General features: G+C 34.9%; 2 protein-coding genes across 3 annotated transcripts in view; both read left to right on the top strand.

Moving 5' to 3' along the window:
* The window catches only part of LOC140052322 (glucosidase 2 subunit beta-like), an 82,642-nt gene that overhangs the window by 8,523 nt on the left and 55,203 nt on the right, over positions 1-18,916 (top strand). The window lies entirely within an intron of this gene.
* On the top strand, positions 7,080-9,990 carry LOC140051312 (uncharacterized). 2 transcript variants are annotated; one of them, XM_072096482.1, is made up of 5 exons: positions 7,080-8,051; positions 8,277-8,488; positions 8,591-8,833; positions 8,933-9,124; positions 9,240-9,990. In XM_072096482.1, the coding sequence occupies exons 1-5, from the start codon at positions 7,781-7,783 to the stop codon at positions 9,444-9,446; spliced, it is 1,125 nt and encodes a 374-aa protein (XP_071952583.1). In that variant the 5' UTR covers positions 7,080-7,780; the 3' UTR covers positions 9,447-9,990. The 2 variants fall into 2 exon arrangements, with proteins under 2 accessions (XP_071952583.1, XP_071952584.1); XM_072096483.1 differs by having other exon boundaries at positions 9,247-9,351.

Genomic DNA, 18,916 nt, shown 5'->3' with positions numbered 1-18,916 from the left:
GTCATCACGGTTGAAGGATTCTAACAATGCCTCGGAAACGCATGCTACACACACACACACACAGTGCGAAAAGTTTCAAAGGAAAATTCCATAGATAGGTCAGGGAGTTTTAGGTCCCTTTCGTGTACAGATTACATGGTAAAATAATTGATTAAAGTGGAGGTGTACTCAGGGCTTTTCCTTCTGTTATTTACTCCAGTATATTAATAGACTAGGCTATGAATGAGGTAGGTGCCACCCGGAGAGGTAGAAATTCTCATATGACTTTTCTAGACCAGTTTTTTCTGGGGAATCCAAATATATTGGGTAAACGGGCTGTAACCTGAGAACTTTCGCGTGAGGGCGCTTTTTTCAAAATGGCTGCCAGTTACAGTAGACTATGATATCTTGGCAACCACTGGTCATAGAGAGTTGATTTTGGTGTCAAATTGTTCGGAATGTACATGTTCCTATTTGATGTAATAGAACATTTTGTCAGAAAATGACCGGAAATACCTCTATTGACCTTTGACCCAATATCTAACAGATATCATATCTTCGTAACTACTCGACACAGAAAGTTGTAATTGGTGTCAAACTCTCCAGAATATAGATGTTTATATTCAAACTAATAGAACATTATCTGTAAAAATGACCGGAAATAACGTTACTGACCTTTGACCCAAAATGCAAGACATTTCTCCCATCTGATCACGTTAATCTTGTCAATTAATTCATTTTGTGCCAATTGGAGGTTGACATTCTCATATTATTTTCCAGTTTTTTATGTGCAATCCGAATATATGAGATAAATAAGCAAACAAGGCCAAGAATTTAATTCTCTTTTACTACATACATGCTTCCCTTTAGTGTTTCAGACTGTATGTCGTGTATTAATCTTCAAGATCGCTCACATCACTGCAATCTGAAAAGTCTTCATATTCATTATGTGTAAACAGTTCCTGGACATCAGTGGGAATCACTGTCTCAATCCATTTAGGCTCCATTTGTTCGTTCCATCCATTGTGTGTACTGTTGTTGACAAAATCATTGACGTCTGCTGATTGCCATTCTTTAGTAATGAAGTTTGCTCCAAGTATATGAAACTCAAGGGTCTGCTGACATAGTGGCAGTAATGATATATCTGTAATCTTGTTGTGTCTGGAAAACTTTCTGTTGAAGGTATCATATCTTGCTTGATTTACACTTTTCCCCTTCACTCCATACAATAGTGAAACATACTCTACAAATTCCTCATACAACTCTTTTGATGGAACATCTGACACTCCAAGGTTTCAGAATGCGTCAACAAATTTTGCTTTTGATTCCAAGCTTCCAGCAGGTACGTTTTCCTTTCCGAAAGAAAGCGGAGTTATAATCGTTACCTGTGAAAGCATGGAATCCAATAAGGGATGATTTCTGCGCTTTTGTTAAATCAATGTCACTCAATTTCAGTACCTTTCGGTATTTCCCAGTGTTTGTATCAATACTTACCCTCTGCCCATCATCTATGAAATGAGATAGTGCAATGACTGGAATATCAATGTCTCCAGAATGGGAACGAATTATTGCTACGCCTTGATTGTTATTTGTTAAAGCATGCTTTGCATGCAGGATGACTTTCGTGTAGGCTTCTTCTTCCGGCTACTATTAAGCTCCGGAACCAATACAACATCTCAGTTAGTAACGTAGATGCATTCTTTGTACGATGAAAAGTAGGTAACATCAATCCTCATATCTGTTAGAATGCTTTCTTTCTTTGACACTAGTACACAGCGAATAAGCTCAATCAATCTGGTCTTGTTCTCGCCGTTGGCAAGGAAATTGTTGAAATCACGGCCAACTTTGATATTGTTGAGCTTACAATTACTTTTGGTGCAATACCGCGTATGTTTCTCTAAACAGACTTAATGCTTTTTGGCAGGTATGCATCGGTAACAATATCAACACGCTTGTATCCTTTAGGGATGCTGTTGAAAACCTTTGCTACAAGATCCTCGTACGTATCAGGGTAAGATGTAAATGTTCTGATTAATGCCATCAAGTCAACAACATAGGCAATGACAGTAGCCTTTGCTGGCAGTGCCCGACCAGGATCTATAACATCTGTTGAACTTTCGATGAGAATTTCCATTAGGACACTTTTCTGAGTTGTTCGTCTTGTCCCATCTGCATTAGCAAGGCTTAGCGGGACAGGGGTAAGTGGATACTCAAAGGCTTTCTTAAAGTCAATTATTCTACCATGCTTTGTTGAGGTGGCAAGAAGCTTTCCTAAAACATCCCGATTAGCTTATATTACTTTTACTTTCCCATTTGCCTTGATTTCTAGTTTTTTCCCACTATTCGAAAATAAAGTGAGATGATGTTATGGATCCTGGTCGAGCACTGCGAGAAACAGAACGCGGTATTGCACCAAAAGTAATTGTAAGCTCAAAAATATCAAAGTTGCCCCGTGATTTCAACAATTTCCTTGCCAACGGCGAGAACAAGACCAGATTGATTGAGCTTATTCGCTGTGTACTAGTGTCAAAGAAAGAAAGCATTCTAACAGATATGAGGAGTGATGTTATTTACTTTTCATCGTACAAAGAATGCATCTACGTTACTAAACTGAGATGTTGTATTGGTTCCGGAGCTTAATAGTAGCCAAGAAGAAGCCGACACGAAAGTCATCCTGCATGCAAAGCATGGTTTAACAAATAACAATCAAGGCGTAGCAATAATTCGTTCCCATTCTGGAGACATTGACATTCCAGTCATTTCACTATCTCATTTCATAGAGAGATAATTATTGATAAAAACACTGGGAAATACCGAAATGTACTGAAATTGAGTGACATTGATTTAACAAAAGCGCAGAAATCATCCCTTATTGGATTCCATGCTTTCACAGGTAACGAGTATAACTCCGCTTTCGTTCGGAAAGGAAAATTTACCTGCTGGAAGCTTCTGGAATCAAAAGCAACATTTGTTGACACATTCTGCAACCTTGGAGTGTCAGATGTTCCATCAAAAGAGTTGTATGAGGAACTTGAAGAGTATGTTTCACCATTGTATGGAGTGAAGGGGAAAAGTGTAAATCAAGCAAGATATGATATCTTCAACAGAAAGTTTTCCAGACACAACAAGATTACAGATATATCATTACTGCCACTATGTCAGCAGACCCTTGAGTTTCATATACTTAGAGCAAACTTCATTACTAAAGAATGGCAATCAGCAGACGTCAATGATTTTGTCAACAACAGTACACACAATGGATGGAACGAACAAATGGAGCCTAAATGGATTGAGACAGTGATGCCCACTGATGTCCAGGAACTGTTTACACATAATGAATATGAAGACTTTTCAGATTGCAGTGATGTGAGCGATCTTGAAGATTAATACACGACATACAGACTGAAACACTAAAGGGAAGCATGTATGTAGTAAAAGAATTAAATTCTTGGCCTTGTTATGGCTTATTTATCTCATATATTCGGATTGCACATGAAAAACTGGTCCAGAAAATAATATGAGAATGTCAACCTCCAATTGGCACAAAATGAATTAATTGACAGGATTAACGTGATCAGATAGGAGAAATGTCTTGTATTTTGGGTCAAAGGTCAGTAACGTTATTTCCGGTCATTTTTACAGATAATGTTCTATTAGTTTGAATATAAACATCTATATTCTGGAGAGTTTGACACCAATTACAACTTTCTGTGTCGAGTAGTTACGGAGATATGATATCTGTTAGATATTGGGTCAAAGGTCAATAGAGGTATTTCCGGCCATTTTCAGACAAAATGTTCTATTACATCAAATAGGAACATGTACATTCCAAACAATTTGACACCAAAATCAACTCTCTATGACCAGTGGTTGCCAAGATATCATAGTCTACTGTAACTGGCAGCCATTTTGAAAAAAGCGCCCTCACGCAAAAGTTCTCAGGTTACAGCCCGTTTACCCAATATATTTGGATTCCCCAGAAAAAACTGGTCTAGAAAAGTTATATGAGAATTTCTACCTCTCCGGGTGGCACCTACCTCATTCATAGCCTAGTCTATAATATTAGTAGGTACAAACATAAAAAATCATATCAAAATAAACAGTTTCTGAGAAATCAGAAAAATGAAAAAATGTTTAAAAATATCGAAAAATCGCTGTGTATTTTTTTCAGCAGTTAGGTAATGACCTTAGTTGTAAAGGTCACGTTACCGTGTTATGTTACGTCACGTCTCCTCTCTCTCTCCTCGATATCGCTTGAGCTGTCAAGTCGCGCTACTACACGTGTATCATTTTCCTCTCATCACACATCCGATCGAACGAACATTTTATTATTGTCTTGCATTTTGTTATTACTTTTTGCGTCTACTCTTAGCTTCAAAATGAAGCACTGTATGGTATATAAGTGCCATAACAAGTCACATAGAGATAAGGACGTCAGTTATCATCGCATGCCGCTGAAAAACAAGCAATTGATGAAGAAGTGGCTTGAAGCCTTGAAACTTAAAAATCCGCCACAGAACAAAGAGTCAAGGATCTGCAGTGCCCACTTCACGGAGGATGCCTTCAAGCTATACGGAGACAAGGGTAGAAAGACGATTCGCCCTGATGCTGTTCCAACACTGCATCTTGGCTATAAGATTCAATCGAGGCCGGAATCTTTTCGAACATCTAGCGTCAGCAGGCTTATGCCTAGGCCTAGTGCATCATTATTTGAAGAAAATATTGAGGTATTTACTTTTATGTTTTGTTTATTAATTATAAATTTATAATATAATAAATAATAATTTCACGCTGATGGTAGGTATCTAATCTACTAGCCTATTTAGTATTATAATGGATAGCTAGGGCCTAGGCCTAGCCAGTATAGAAGAGTGTTGACAAAGTGCGAGGCAGCGAGGCAAGCGAGGCATGCGCGGCATGCCAAATATTTGTGCGAGGCATCATTTTATCATTTCCAAAAGTGCGAGGCATGCGAGGCATATAGTTTACAATTTCAAAAAGGTGCGAGGCATATCTTAACGTGCTATTATGCTATATTATAGGCCTAATAATCAATCGATACAAGCGTATCTAAATAGATTCGTGTATACACTCATCATGTTGTTTATATTTATGTAACGATTGTTTTTTCATTCAAGTCATAGGCCTATCGTGTCAAATTTTACTTTTACAAAAGTGCCCAAACTACGGTTCAAAAATCTGAACGACAGTCTTCAACTTTCGACAAACAATAATTGTTATAGCGACACACTCATCAAATGACTGCAATGTTTGTTGGCATTTCGAGCGTGTTCACTCGACCTCACATGTCTCTCGAACATAGCAGAGTGAAAATAATATTTTGTCACACTCCTGCGCCTAGATCCGGTAGACCCGAGAGATGGAAAATCCCTCTTTACTATTTAGCAGGTAGCGGAATGATTCAGCCCTCAGCTCAGAGGATTGTGGTGCATTCCCCTCCTATAGCACGTGGTTTCAGCAGCAACGCACAGACTTCTCTCTGAGCGGCGTGCCAAAGACATTTTTGACATTCCATTCTCTAGGAACAACACGTGTACCTCTCTCGCAAATAAGGTGAACAGCGATTGCCAGGACAAGTTCAATAACTGGCGGTGAATAAAAGGTAACTGATATGCCGATCCAATAACATGCCGCAAAGAAAAAAATTGCGACAGAATTCTGGAGCGCGTGTGAAAAAAGACTTACGTCCGACAATTGTAATACTAGGCCTAAAATTAAACTTTAGCTAATATGCTTAGCCCTAACCTAGATAAGAGGCCTATGTAGAAAATAATTTAATCAATTTTGATAAAATAATAATTGGTGTAATATTTAATAATGATACACTATTCCTGTTTTAGTAAGCTAGGTATATTACGAACGATTTTTATTTATTGTTGTCCATGTACGTACTAATAAACCTGGCGCTAGTTTCCGATCGTTTGTATTTTTACTCCAAATTTGATAACTAACTTTATCGTGTGAATACCACACCTTAGAAGTATACCTCATGAGTACTTTAATGAAAGAATCACATAAAAAGTAACAAATAAATCCTTAAATTAATGATTTTACAGGCGTGTTTCTCGCACACTGTTCGCGAATTTCACTTATTCAATGTTCAATATTTTTGTTTCTATGGAGCGCCAAAAGAGCAACGATAATAGAGGACTAAAACTCAGAGGAATGCGTCAATTTCTCATGCATTTATTGGTGAAAAACACGTTTTATTTCAATATATTTGTTAATTTGTCAATAAAAATGTTGTAATATGTTACTGCTGATACTGTTCTGTTTTCAAAGAATAATAATCGATCCTAAATCAACATCACTACCTAGTCTAGACCTAGGACATCCTACTAAGGATATTATGATGAATTTTTCTATTTTATTCTTTAAAAGGTTAACGAAACCGTGTACATTATAATATCAACAGTAACATTTTTCCTTACTGACAGTGACAAAATCTATTGAAATTGTACTTGATTTTCACCAAATAATGCGTTAAATATAAATGGATTCCACAGAGTTTTTAGCCCTCTAATTAATTTTGCTCTTTTGGCGTTCCATAGAAACCAAAATATTGAACATTGAGTGTGCGAAATGCGAGAAAAACAACGTCTGTAAAATCACCAATTTAATGGATTTATTGTTACTTTTATGTGATTTTTCTTCAATAAAGTAGGCCTACTAATTCTAAGCTGTGGTATTCAGGATAAAGTTGGTTAAAATACAAGGCAGGTGCAAAAGGAAACTAGCTTAGCGGGCCTAGGCCTAGAAACTACTTCAATTTCGGTGATTTCCTGCCTTGCAATTTTGAGAAATGATAAAATGATGCCTCGCATTTTTTGATGATGGTAAAACGATGCCTCGCATAAATTTCTGACTTGCCTCGCATGCCTTCCCTGCCTCGCGTGCCTCGCTGCCTCGCACTTTGTTACTACCCGTATAGAATAGTTAATATAGGACTAGCCTATATTATACTATAATACTATACTACTCACTTGTCGGCCAGCTAGGCCTAATAATATAATACTATAATAATAATAATATTATTATTATTTTTATTATTATTGATAATAGTACTACTCTAGGCCTAGTACTACTAATACTATTCTAGCATTCATCAATATAAATGCTACTGCTGGCTAGACTAGAGAGGGGTAGGTTCCATGGTAGGCCTCTCTTTGATATCAAACACCATGAGAGATGCTGATCTCTTTTTCTTATGGTTATTATACTATACTCTATGGTTGACCTTGTTAATTACACTAATTAATTGATTAGTCTAATCTCTCTGTTTGAGACAATGGAAGGGCTGGAAGTGGGATGTGTTAATTATTATCACAGGCAGTATAGCCTATTCTGTGAAACTGTTTACTCTATGCCTTATCATGCACAAGTTGTTTATCATTTATTTCATCACAATTATTAGTATTTCAGGTTTTAAAATTGTTTTAATGGGCAAGTGATTTTTGAGATTTAAATAGAACACTTTTATCTGTTTCAGGAAATAGAATTTGTTCCAAATGTAACATCTACGCCCACAAAGGCAGTTACAAATGATTCCCTTGATGCTTCTCTTGATGTTACACCACAACACGAAGATGATCCAAGTTTCCATTTGGTTAGTGGGAGCAGTAGTAGTAGCGACAGTGATGAGGATGTCTGCCAGGTAGAAAAAATTATACAGGCAAACAAGTACATTGTTTTTGAAGATGAACTACTTAAACTGATAAGGTGCCAAGAGGAAAAGTGTTGTGCACCGGTGCCTGAGCCAAAACAGCACACAGTTGGTAGCATGCTTAGAATAACGGGAACATGTTTATCTGGCCATGATTTCTATTGGACATCACAGCCTATGTGTGAAAGCACAAGGCGACCAGCTGGAAACATTGCTATAGCTGCTGCAACCCTCCACACTGGCAACACGTATACAACAATGAGTGAAATATTTGAAGAAATAAAGCTTGCGACGATCCATAAAAGTGCATTTTATAAAATTCAACGTGAGTTTCTTCTTCCAAATATTGAAGAGATGTATGAATCACACATTGAAGATGTCCGGAAAAGTAAGTTCCATTTATAGTATAGTCATTTCACAATTTTGGTAAAAATAGTAGTTACTTTACTAAACTGAATTTATTGATATTAAGTTGATAATATTGTTATTTCTGTATAATAAAATAGTATTACTGTAATGTAATGGTAATCAAACAAAAAGCAATGCAAAGCCATCCAGAAAACAAATATACTGGACATTATTTAAATGTTGTTTACATACTTTTGTTCCCCAGGATATGACAACCTACAGGGAAAGCTGATTGTAGCTGGAGACTGTAGGCATGATTCGCCGGGCCATAATGCGACATTTGGGACCTACTCTCTAATGGATACAGATACCGATCTGATATTGGCCTCTAAGACGGTATCAGTAAATGAGGAGGGGATACCAAATTCTCATCATCTTGAAAATGTTGGTTTAAAAAGATGTCTTGAAGAATTAAAGGTTTGAAATCTTGTGTTTTTCTGTGCTACAGTAGATGTCATGTTTTCAGTAATTTTTGTTTTGTATAATGTAGAAAATACATACATGTTTATTGTTTTACAGGAACACAAACTGAATGTTGATATTATATCCACTGATCGCCACCCAATGATAGGAAAGACTTTACGTGAAAACTACCCAGAGATAAAACATGAGTATGATATATGGCACCTTGCTAAATCTGTGAGAAAGAGAGTTGCAGCTGCTGGAAAGAAGCACAAAGAGTTGCAAGTGTGGGAAAAAGGCATCATTAACCATCTGTGGTGGTCAGCCGAAACCTGCCAAGGAAGTGTCACACAGCTCATGGTAGGGATTTATTAATGTAGAATGTTTAATAATTAATCTCAAGCGACAGCAGTTTGTTTTAATCACTAATAATGCATTCTGAAATATATTTAACAACAGGAACGTTGGACCTCTATTGTGCGTCACATAGTTGACGAACATGATTGGATTTGCGGCTTCGAGTACATGAAGTGTAGTCATCCTCCACTTGAAGCAAACATGACAAAACCCTGGCTAACACCAGAAAGTGATGCCCATAAAGCACTACAAGATATTGTTACAAATAATTTACTTCTGCGTGACTTGAAGAAGGTGAGTTATGCATTATGTATAAATAAATAGCTTTTCAGTATTGTGTGCATTCACTGGAGGTATTATCATTAAGATAAATTGAATACAATTTTTAATTTACTGTATTTCTATTCAGGCAACAGAATTTTGTCACACTGGAAATTTAGAAGGATTCCATAACATGATGCTGAAGTACATGCCCAAACGTAGCAAGTTTGAGCACGAGGGAGCAATAGCTCGTACATATCTGGCTGTCATAGACAACAACATGACATCGAACAGATCATATGCAACATTGGCCGATGGTGAAAGTCAATACCGTTTGGAGTGGTCCAAAAAATAAAAAACAAATTTTATCAACTGCTAAGAAAGGGACTAAAATTGTTTATTTAACAATAAAAATTTTCCATTTTTAGTACAGTAGACAGAGAGGTAAGATATTTCGTAAAAAGAAATGCTTTAAAATGCTTTATTCAGCAGAGTGGACAAGGCTCAAATCTAGGGTAGCGAACATCATCTCGTACATGACACAAACCGGTCCAAGAATTGATTTTTTTATAATTGTTTATAATAATTACAAACCCCAATTTAACCAATGCCAAACATATAGGTTACGTAAATTTATATTGTGTTTAACTTTATTAAAGTATTGTATTGTCAAAGGTTTCATCGATGTACTCAACCATGCTAATTAAAATGCTAATTAGTGCTAATTAGTGGCTTTCTTAAGTGGACTAGGTACAGGAGTTGACACTTACTGTAAGAATGACGGATCTTCAATTAGACCCTAAAAATAAACATTTTATTCTTATTCTTTATTCCAAGCCAACAGTGTAAAACACCAATAACAGGTTGAAAATAAATAACTAAACTATAAATATATATATATATATATATTTTTTTTTTTTAAATTAAGAGAAATTACAGTTAAATAAAGATATCTAAAGAATTATTTTTTTAAGACATGAATTGTACAAAGACGAGAGTCTACAGAAAATACCATTTTTACAAACATTGACACGAGAAAATTTAACATGCTAATTAAATAAAATTTTGGGGTATTTTGAGCCCCTCCCTAGAGTTGGTACAGGGGCGGGAACTTAAGAACGGCCGTTTGATGGTCCCAGGACCCTACTTGACATATTCTATGCCTCAGACCTTTTGTACTCGCAATGCTAAACAAATCTTCATGGGCTCCCGGATTAACATGATTTATAATGAAATCTAGATAAAAAGTAACTTATGTCTTTATTATTATGCAACAAATGTGGTTTATGACATTATATACGCAGAAGGATCTTTGATCGGATTATGATACCGGCTATTGTATTTGAGTTATTGCAAGATCCTATCATACATTATAAATAATTAAAGATGTATTGTCCCCCAAAAAATGAAAAATAAAGATGAAAAAAATCAAATTTTGAATAGACCGTTTTGTAGTTAACATAAAGTTATTCACTTCCACCGAAAAAAAATCCGAAAAAAATATTGATTTCGCTTATAAAAAAATCAAAATAAGTTTTTTTCGAACTCATCGGCTCAGAAATTAGGCCGGTAGAGCTAACTCGCACATATGCATCATATGTTAATGAGCATCCACACAGCAGAGATCTGATCTAACAACACGTATGTACAACAATACCACCAGAGATCGACACGACTCGACTGTGGGTTTCCCTGGCCTGATCGTATAAATATGTAAAGCTGAGCTGTTAATTTGTCGGTAAGTAGGCCTAGACGGTTATTTTAAATATAATAATATATATAACGCAATAATAACAGGAAGGTAAATTAATTAACTTAGCCTGGGATTTTTTCAGTTCAGGGCTAGGCCTAGAATAATTAATACATGCTGCTGGATATTACTAGGCTAGTAGCAAGCAGACTGTGACAATCGGGTCCCTGCAGAAGATGCCCAGCTAGGCCCTATACATTGTACTCTTCATAGACTTGCCTAGGCTATATGCCATCAATCTTAGCTACATTCCGAAAATACAGCCAGCTTGCTTCACCATATATATTTACAGTTGAAGCTTGTTTAACTAATTTTTATGATAAAAATAAAACAAACATTTTTCAGGGAAAATGGTTGCAATACAAGCCTGAAATTGAGAACCTTCCAGCAGCACTGTACAAGTAGACAGAGGGGAAAAGCCAGCTTAGCTGTTTCTGTGTACTGTAGTAAGTCAAATATTTATTTTCTCTTTTTATAAGTTATAACATTATAAGTAATGTGTTTTAATTACCATAGAAAGGTAGTATACTTATTTGACTATGTCAAAGTAAGCAATTTCACTAGCCCAATTTTGCACTAAATATGCATGATCTATTTTTTCCAGATTTTCATACTTTGCTTTTACTTTTTTTAAAGACGTTGAGCTGATGAAGACTGGAACAGAGGTCACCCAAAGACAACAATGATAGACTCGGTATTGGAATATGATTGGATATTGCAGGAAAAATATTTCAGACTCTCCTGCTGCATTCGGCCAATATGTTCTTGTCCAGCTTGTAAAATATTGTATAATTTTTTTTGTATTATATGTACAGTATATTATTTTGTAAACATAACATTCAATAAATAAAAAAAAACCTACAACAGTACACAGGATAAATTCTTCAAATTTACTTACACTTCATAATTTTACTGTAAATATTACAGTGCAAAAGGAGTTAATAAAATATACAGTATATCTTATTGAATTCCTGTATTGTTTTTTGTGTCAATTTGTCTACTAATTATCAATGTGTTGATTGTGGCAGTAATTACGACAGCTATAGTCTTCTAAGATCGCTCACATCCATTACAAAGTGTCATTTTAATAGTAAGAAACGTTTCAATAAATTGTGAATGTTGCCACTGTACGATACATTTTATGTTTCTCACTACTTGCTCTTATTGTTCAATCAATCAACCTAAAAAAAAAGAAATTTGTGTCAAAATATCTGCATAAAATGTTTATTTGCGGAATGTTAACAGAATACTACTAATTTTAATAAACGTTTTCAAAATGCAAAGGTAAAACGTCTTTTAAAAGCATAACTTAGAATCTTTATCTTTATGGGGCGTTAATGCTAAATAAGTCTATAAGTATATAAAGTTTATAGCATATATAGTCATGCTAATTTCCTAATTAGCAGCTTTCTGAAATTAGTTGACAGAAGTTGCCATTTAAGGAAGATAAATCTGTGTTAGATACTGAAAATAAATATGTTATATAATTTTCTTCAAAAGTTTAGGGCTACTAAGTACAGTATGCATAATCAAGTTTTTTTTAAACAGAAACAGACCTTTGACCCTTTCTTAAGGGGTCATGGTACAGGATTTGGCACTTAAGAATTACGTTTTCTCGGTTGGGCAAACATACTTATTGTATTGCCGAATCTTCCACTGATGTTCTCGATTGTGCTAATTAATAGCTTTCTTAAGTGGACTAGGTACAGGAGTTGACACTTAAGAATGATGGATCTTCAATTAGACTCTAAAAATAAACATTTTCCATTGGTTTTACATGTGTACTCATGTTAATTAAGTATAGGCGAGACATATAGTGACCTTTGACCTTTCTTAAGGGGTCATGGTACAGGATTTGGCACTTAAGAATTACGTTTTCTCAGTTGGGTAAATGTACTTATTGTATTGTCAAAGGTTTCATTGATGTACTCAACCATGCTAATTAAAATGCTAATTAGTGGCTTTCTCAAGTGGACTAGGTACAGGAGCTGACACTTAAGAATGACGGATCTTCAATTAGACCCTAAAAATAAACATTTTAACATTGGTTTCATTTATGTACTCGATTATGCTAATTAAATAAAATTTTGGGGTATTTTGAGCGCCCTTCCCTAGAGTTGGTACAGGGGCGGGAACTTAAGAATGGCCGTTTGATGGTCCCTGGACCCTACTTGACATAATAATAATAATAACTAGAATTTAATTCGTCACTTTGACGAATTATAGGTGATCATTTTTATCATTTTATTGACATTAATTAATTAATTACTGAAAATAATTTGTTTTAAACATGCACGTACGTTATCATACGATCGGAAAATGATGATACATTCCATCCTATTATATGTATAGTGTTGAGTTGTGCCTATTACCGGTATATGCCATATATATACAGTATATACTGTATATCTATATACAGTGTAGCATAGGTGAAATTACGGGACACACATCATCTTATAATTTTTTGGTATGATGGATATATCAAAATAAACTCGAAGATGACAATTTCGAAAGATAATGAATTGAGCAAATAAATATAAGGATTGGAAGAAAATTTGACACGTAGAAGCGCAATGCGCGGTCTTTGAAATTTGTATAACTTTGACTAAAGAAATCTAAAAACTACTTTTTAACTTCAACTGGCCATATGATAACATCACAACATCCGATAGGCTTAATTTTAATATGAATTCATATCTACATTTCATCAGCTTTCATAATAAGTTATAATCTTCAAGGTCACCTTTAATTCTGAAGAGCTATAAGATATTCAAATGTATGGTGTAGCTGAAATTACACGACCTAGGTTATTCAAGTTTTTACGCGTGATGACGTCATCAAAATAAAAAATGTTGACAACTCATTAGAAGAATAATTAATTGAGCAAGCACATACTAAAAGTTGTGCGAAAATCGGGCTCAAATAACGGAGATGCGCTCTATTGAATGTGATAACCCACACAAAAAGAAAAAAATTCATAATTTTTAAATTCAAGTGGCCATTTGATGACGTCATACCATTTTGTACGTCTAATGTGTATATACATTTGTATCTACATCTTATTGGCTTCCATAAAAATTGGGGGTCATCTGCCATTCTGAAGAGTTATATTCATTTTAAAAAGTCCTTATTTTTTACCATTTTTAGCACTTTTGTACAATTAGTGTGCGCATTTTGTCATTTTTAACGTGCCCGTATAGCGTTATTTTAAGTCGGAATGGACTCAAAATTGGTGAATGTACTAAGGATTGTGAGTAGAATGTGATTTATACATAAAATTTTATTTTTTACGCATTTTAAGAATCGTGCGCACAAAAACGCATTTTTGCGCAGTAATTTTTTGAAACGCGCAAATGGCCTAATTCATGCTCTAAATTGATCAAAACCTAATTTTGCGCGTTTTAAATTTTTAACGCGCGATTTCACGTGCATGACCTTGAAACGCGCAACTTTTTATTTGCTAATATTTTTACCCTTGACCTGAAGTTTACCTGTAGTGAATTTTATTAATATGTCATAATGAATTATGGAGATATGATTGATAATGTGATTTCACAAAATGGCGTATAAATGACGTCACGGATGAGTGATCACGCTGGAAAGCTCATTAGGATTAAGTTATATTATTTGAAAGATATTCTGAAATTTTGGTAATCATTGACATTAAACTTTTTGAGATAATTGTTACACAAAATAGTGTACAGAAACAATAAAAAGACTAGACATGAAACTCGTCACTTTGACGAGTTAGTTATCCGCACCACGACAAACGCCACGTGCACGTCATACGTTGGAATATTGCACACAGATAAAGATTATGGCATTATGACAATAACTGAAGATTATGATATGCTGTTAGTGCTGAATTCTGTCAATTTTGTGTCATATAGTATATACATGCAAACACTACAGTATAATCTGTATACATATTACATACAGTGTAGAATAGGTGAAATTACGGGACCCGCCATTTATTCCAATTTTTAACATGGCGACGGTATCAAAATGAAACACTTAGATAGCAATTTCAGAAGGAAATTATCTTAGGAACAACATATTAACGTGTAGAAGAAATTTGAATACGTAAAATATAGATGCGCACCCTTTTAAATGTGATGAACTATTACGCAAAATATGAAAATACAACTTTTTTTATTCAACTGGCCATATGATGACGTCACAACATCCGATTGGCAAAATGTTTACATGAATTCGTATCTACAATCCAATAGCTTCCAGAAAACGTTTTAATCGTGATTATAACATTTTATTCTTACGAGCTATTACAGAATAAAATTTACTGTAAAGATGAAATTAATGACCCACGTAATTGAAATTTTTAAGCATGATGACGTCATAAAAATTAAAATATTTTTATCTCATGCTAAAGAAAGTTGATTGACCTACACAATATATAAATGTAGGAGAAAAAGGAATACAGATAAGCGTGATGCGCTCCATTGAATGTGATGAGCAATAACGAAAGAGACAAAAATCCTATATTTTACATTCGTGTGGCCATACGATGACGTCACAATGTCCGGTTAGCCATATTGATTCATGATCCGATATCTACAACTCACCAACTTCCAGAATATGTAATTAAAAAAAAGTTCACCTCGTTGTTTAGAATCTATGACTGTTTAAAAAAAGGCATAATTTTGACGAATTTTGACAAATTTTTTAACTTTTTCATCAAAAACGCACGTAAATTATCAAATTCAACGTGCCGGTATGACGTAATTTTAAGTCGAAATTGTTTAAAAGTTGGTAAAAGTACTAGAAAAGGCTGAAAAAACATAAATCACGCAAAAAAAATTGTTTTCAACGCTACGTTCGCACCGTGCGCGTAAAAAAATGCGCGCGCGTGGGAATTTTTTACATGCTCAAAATGACATGAAATGCGTAGAAAGTTGATTAGAAATTGATTTTTCGCATTTTGAAATTTTAAACGCGCGTGCACGCGTAACTTCGTGTGAAACATGCCATTTTTTCTCCATAGTCAGTTAGCGCAAGATATAACTTAAACTTTTGTTAAGTTTCATAATATATTGTTGTATGGTTTTCGATCTATGTTAAATACGCGAAATTCGTAAAAACGCGCGTAAGTCATGTTGCGCAACTCTGAGGTCATTCAAAATAGGAGGTGCACAATTTCACGTAAATGCCCACATGTTGACAAAGTTATGAAATGTTATGTTTACACGTTTTTGAGTTACGCGAGACACAAAAATGACAGAAAGAAAGAAGAATACAGAAAAAAAAAAAGATGATGAAACAGGACAGTTACAAGGAGTTATCCGCTGAATGCGGATAACTAAAAAAAAATAATAATAAAGATTTCATACAATAACAATAGGTGATCATTTTATTCTAAATGATCACCTAATAAACAGTATTTATATAGCGCCTAATGGATCACTGACCCCTCTTAGTAGGGCGGCCAATGTGAGCTTTTTCATCATGGGGGGAATTTTCTGTTAATAGCAGGCAACCATGTGGAATATATCTCTTATGGGATGACAAAAAAGATAGGGGTGGATGCCGCTCTCAAATTTCAGGTAAAAGGTCATTTTCAAGGTTATAAGGTCAAATATGGTAAAATAGAGGTTTAAGCTGTTTTCAACAACATATAAGCTAATTAAAAGAAATGTAACCATTATTGTATCATTATTGACATATTGCTGTAGATGGTGAAGTTCATCAATTTTTCAACTTACAAGTTTAAAGGTCATTTTCAAGGTCATAAGGTCAAATAGAGCACAGACCTGTTAATTATCGATATTAATAATTGAAATAAATATAATTTTCATGATAGCCTGGGGATGATGGTTATAGTGTGGTGTCAAAAAGACCAGAATTGTACTGGGAAGATTTTAAACTTTTTGAGTCACTCCTGGAAGGTGTTCAAGGAATGGAGAGGATGAGTCCTAAAGTATCAAAATAACCGAAATTGGAGGCCTACTGGAATGTCTTAAATTTCATTTAAAAACGGTTACAGAGGGTTTGTGGGTTGGGAGTAATGGGCGGCATGGGCACATGCCAATATTCGAAATTTTTCTGGGATGGAAGGAGGTAACGCTCTGAGGTGGGTATTTCTTCAAGCACTGATATATAATGCCTACTGGCCATCTGGGTAACCGCAAACGATTGAATCACAACCACATATGCATGCTTTCTGTAACAACTATGATCGGCTCTTTAGTTTACATACACATGTAACAAGTTCCAAACTGACAACTGGGTTAGGGGCTTCCAAACGACCCGATTCATTTAGGCCACATACTTATCTCTGCCTGATAGTTGGCTCGTATGTTTAGGTTCTATGATGTCTGTATTCACCATAGGTGAGTTTTTTTAATTTTAAGTGTTTCCCGAAGTAGAAATACAGGTACTTAAATATTTATTGAGTGAAGTGAAATACTTAATATTTAAGGGAAATATATATCACTAGTGTTAAGGTATATGGTCACTGAGTCTAGATGGAGGTAGCACCAAAGAGTAGTCTGTTATTATACAGTTATCTGCTCAAGAGTACCATATATTTGGCAATATTAAACTTTAGTGTACGCTGTACGTGGAAAGTCTTAATCTTAATCAATTCCATTTACAAGGAGTGGATGCGTTACAAATGATTTCCAGTATGATGATTTCCAGTATGACCTCTTCCCATAACCAGCAAATAATGACGTGCTGCAACCTGTAATGGCATGGAAGCTGGTTAGATTATTCTTAATAGGTTTTCAACCACTTTATTGTTCACTATACCAGACATCAAGTGCATATCATTAATTAACATCAACTTTCATGTATAATTGAAAGCTCTTTGTTATTGACATAAAGAATGTCTAAAAACTTTGTGATATTTGTTCTCCTCCAAACCGATGAGTGTGGCCCAAAACACATACGGAAGTACAGATTAGTACATTGGGACTATCCTTTCAATCGTGTCAATGCTTTTATCCACCCCTTTCCAATGTAATGACTAAATAAATACAACAAAATGACGAAATATCTAGGTAACTTGCATAAATACTTGCATAGTCACCAAATGTTTACAGCCATGTTTACTGCATCCTATAGTGCATCATGTTTTTACTGTAAGTTTTCTTTTGGAACATCTGTGGGTATTTCAACGCCATCCATCAAGATATGTGAAGTCATATTTGGTTAAAGATATTAAAACTGGGCTATGATCATACTCCAACGGTTGATCAGCAGATTTTCTGTCAGTTTTTATATACTTTATCGAAACAGTTGCCTTATAGAAATCCGCAAAGGTTTAGAGCGATTCTTTCTCAGTGGCTCATGAAGTTCTAAGTTCTACTGTTTTTTTTTTTTCAATAAGTTGTTACTTTAAATATAAGTAACAACTTATTGATATATATCAGTTCGAAAGAATATTGTGTATTATGTGTGATTCGTGATCAGTCTGACCATGTCATGCAGAACCTATCAATGAATTACAGCATTTCTTGTTATACCAATGATTCTATTTTGAATTGATCAATCATCCACTCAGTGTTTAGAATATTGGTTCTGATAGTTTAGATTTGTTTACCCTTTTAACATCATTTCTACAACAAATCCAATCTGTTTTTAAATGTGTTGGTGGTTTCAGAAATGACGACTTTGGTTGGCAAACTATTAAAATATATAATTACTAATTGTGAAAAAGTCGATCTCCTATCAGTCCTTTGTGAAATTTAGATTTAAAAAGTCTAAGCTGATTTCCTTGTGTATTTCTGCTTAGATTGCATCTCATTTGAAGGAAGTCGATCCTTGGCTACACCCTCGAAATCTTTTGAAAATTTTCAATCAAGTCACCATGAATTTGTCTGTCATACAGGGTTGTTAGGCCAAGAAACTTTAAACGATCTTCATATGAATAAGAATGGATAGCTGGAATTTGATTTGTCGCCTGACGTTGTCCTCTTCAAGTGCGTTTATGTCTTTTTGGAGAAATGGATTTCATACCTGGACACAGTACGTAACGTAATGTTTGTAAATAATGTTAAAACCGTCTTTATCCATGTGTATAAAGGATTTCTTAATTACTTAAGGATCAGTTTTAT

Source organism: Antedon mediterranea, chromosome 6 (assembly GCF_964355755.1).
Source record: "Antedon mediterranea chromosome 6, ecAntMedi1.1, whole genome shotgun sequence".
Lineage (NCBI taxonomy): Eukaryota > Metazoa > Echinodermata > Crinoidea > Comatulida > Antedonidae > Antedon > Antedon mediterranea.
The sequence above is the reverse complement of the archived record's forward strand: the minus strand, read 5'-3'. Positions and strand labels throughout refer to the sequence as shown.

Coding starts and splice junctions, on each gene's coding strand:
- LOC140051312 (XM_072096482.1), top strand. CDS start 7,781: ATGCTTAGAATAACGGGAACATGTTTATCTGGCCATGATTTCTATTGG. Junction 8,052..8,276: donor CATTGAAGATGTCCGGAAAA/GTAAGTTCCATT, acceptor TTTGTTCCCCAG/GATATGACAACCTACAGGGA. Junction 8,489..8,590: donor GATGTCTTGAAGAATTAAAG/GTTTGAAATCTT, acceptor ATTGTTTTACAG/GAACACAAACTGAATGTTGA.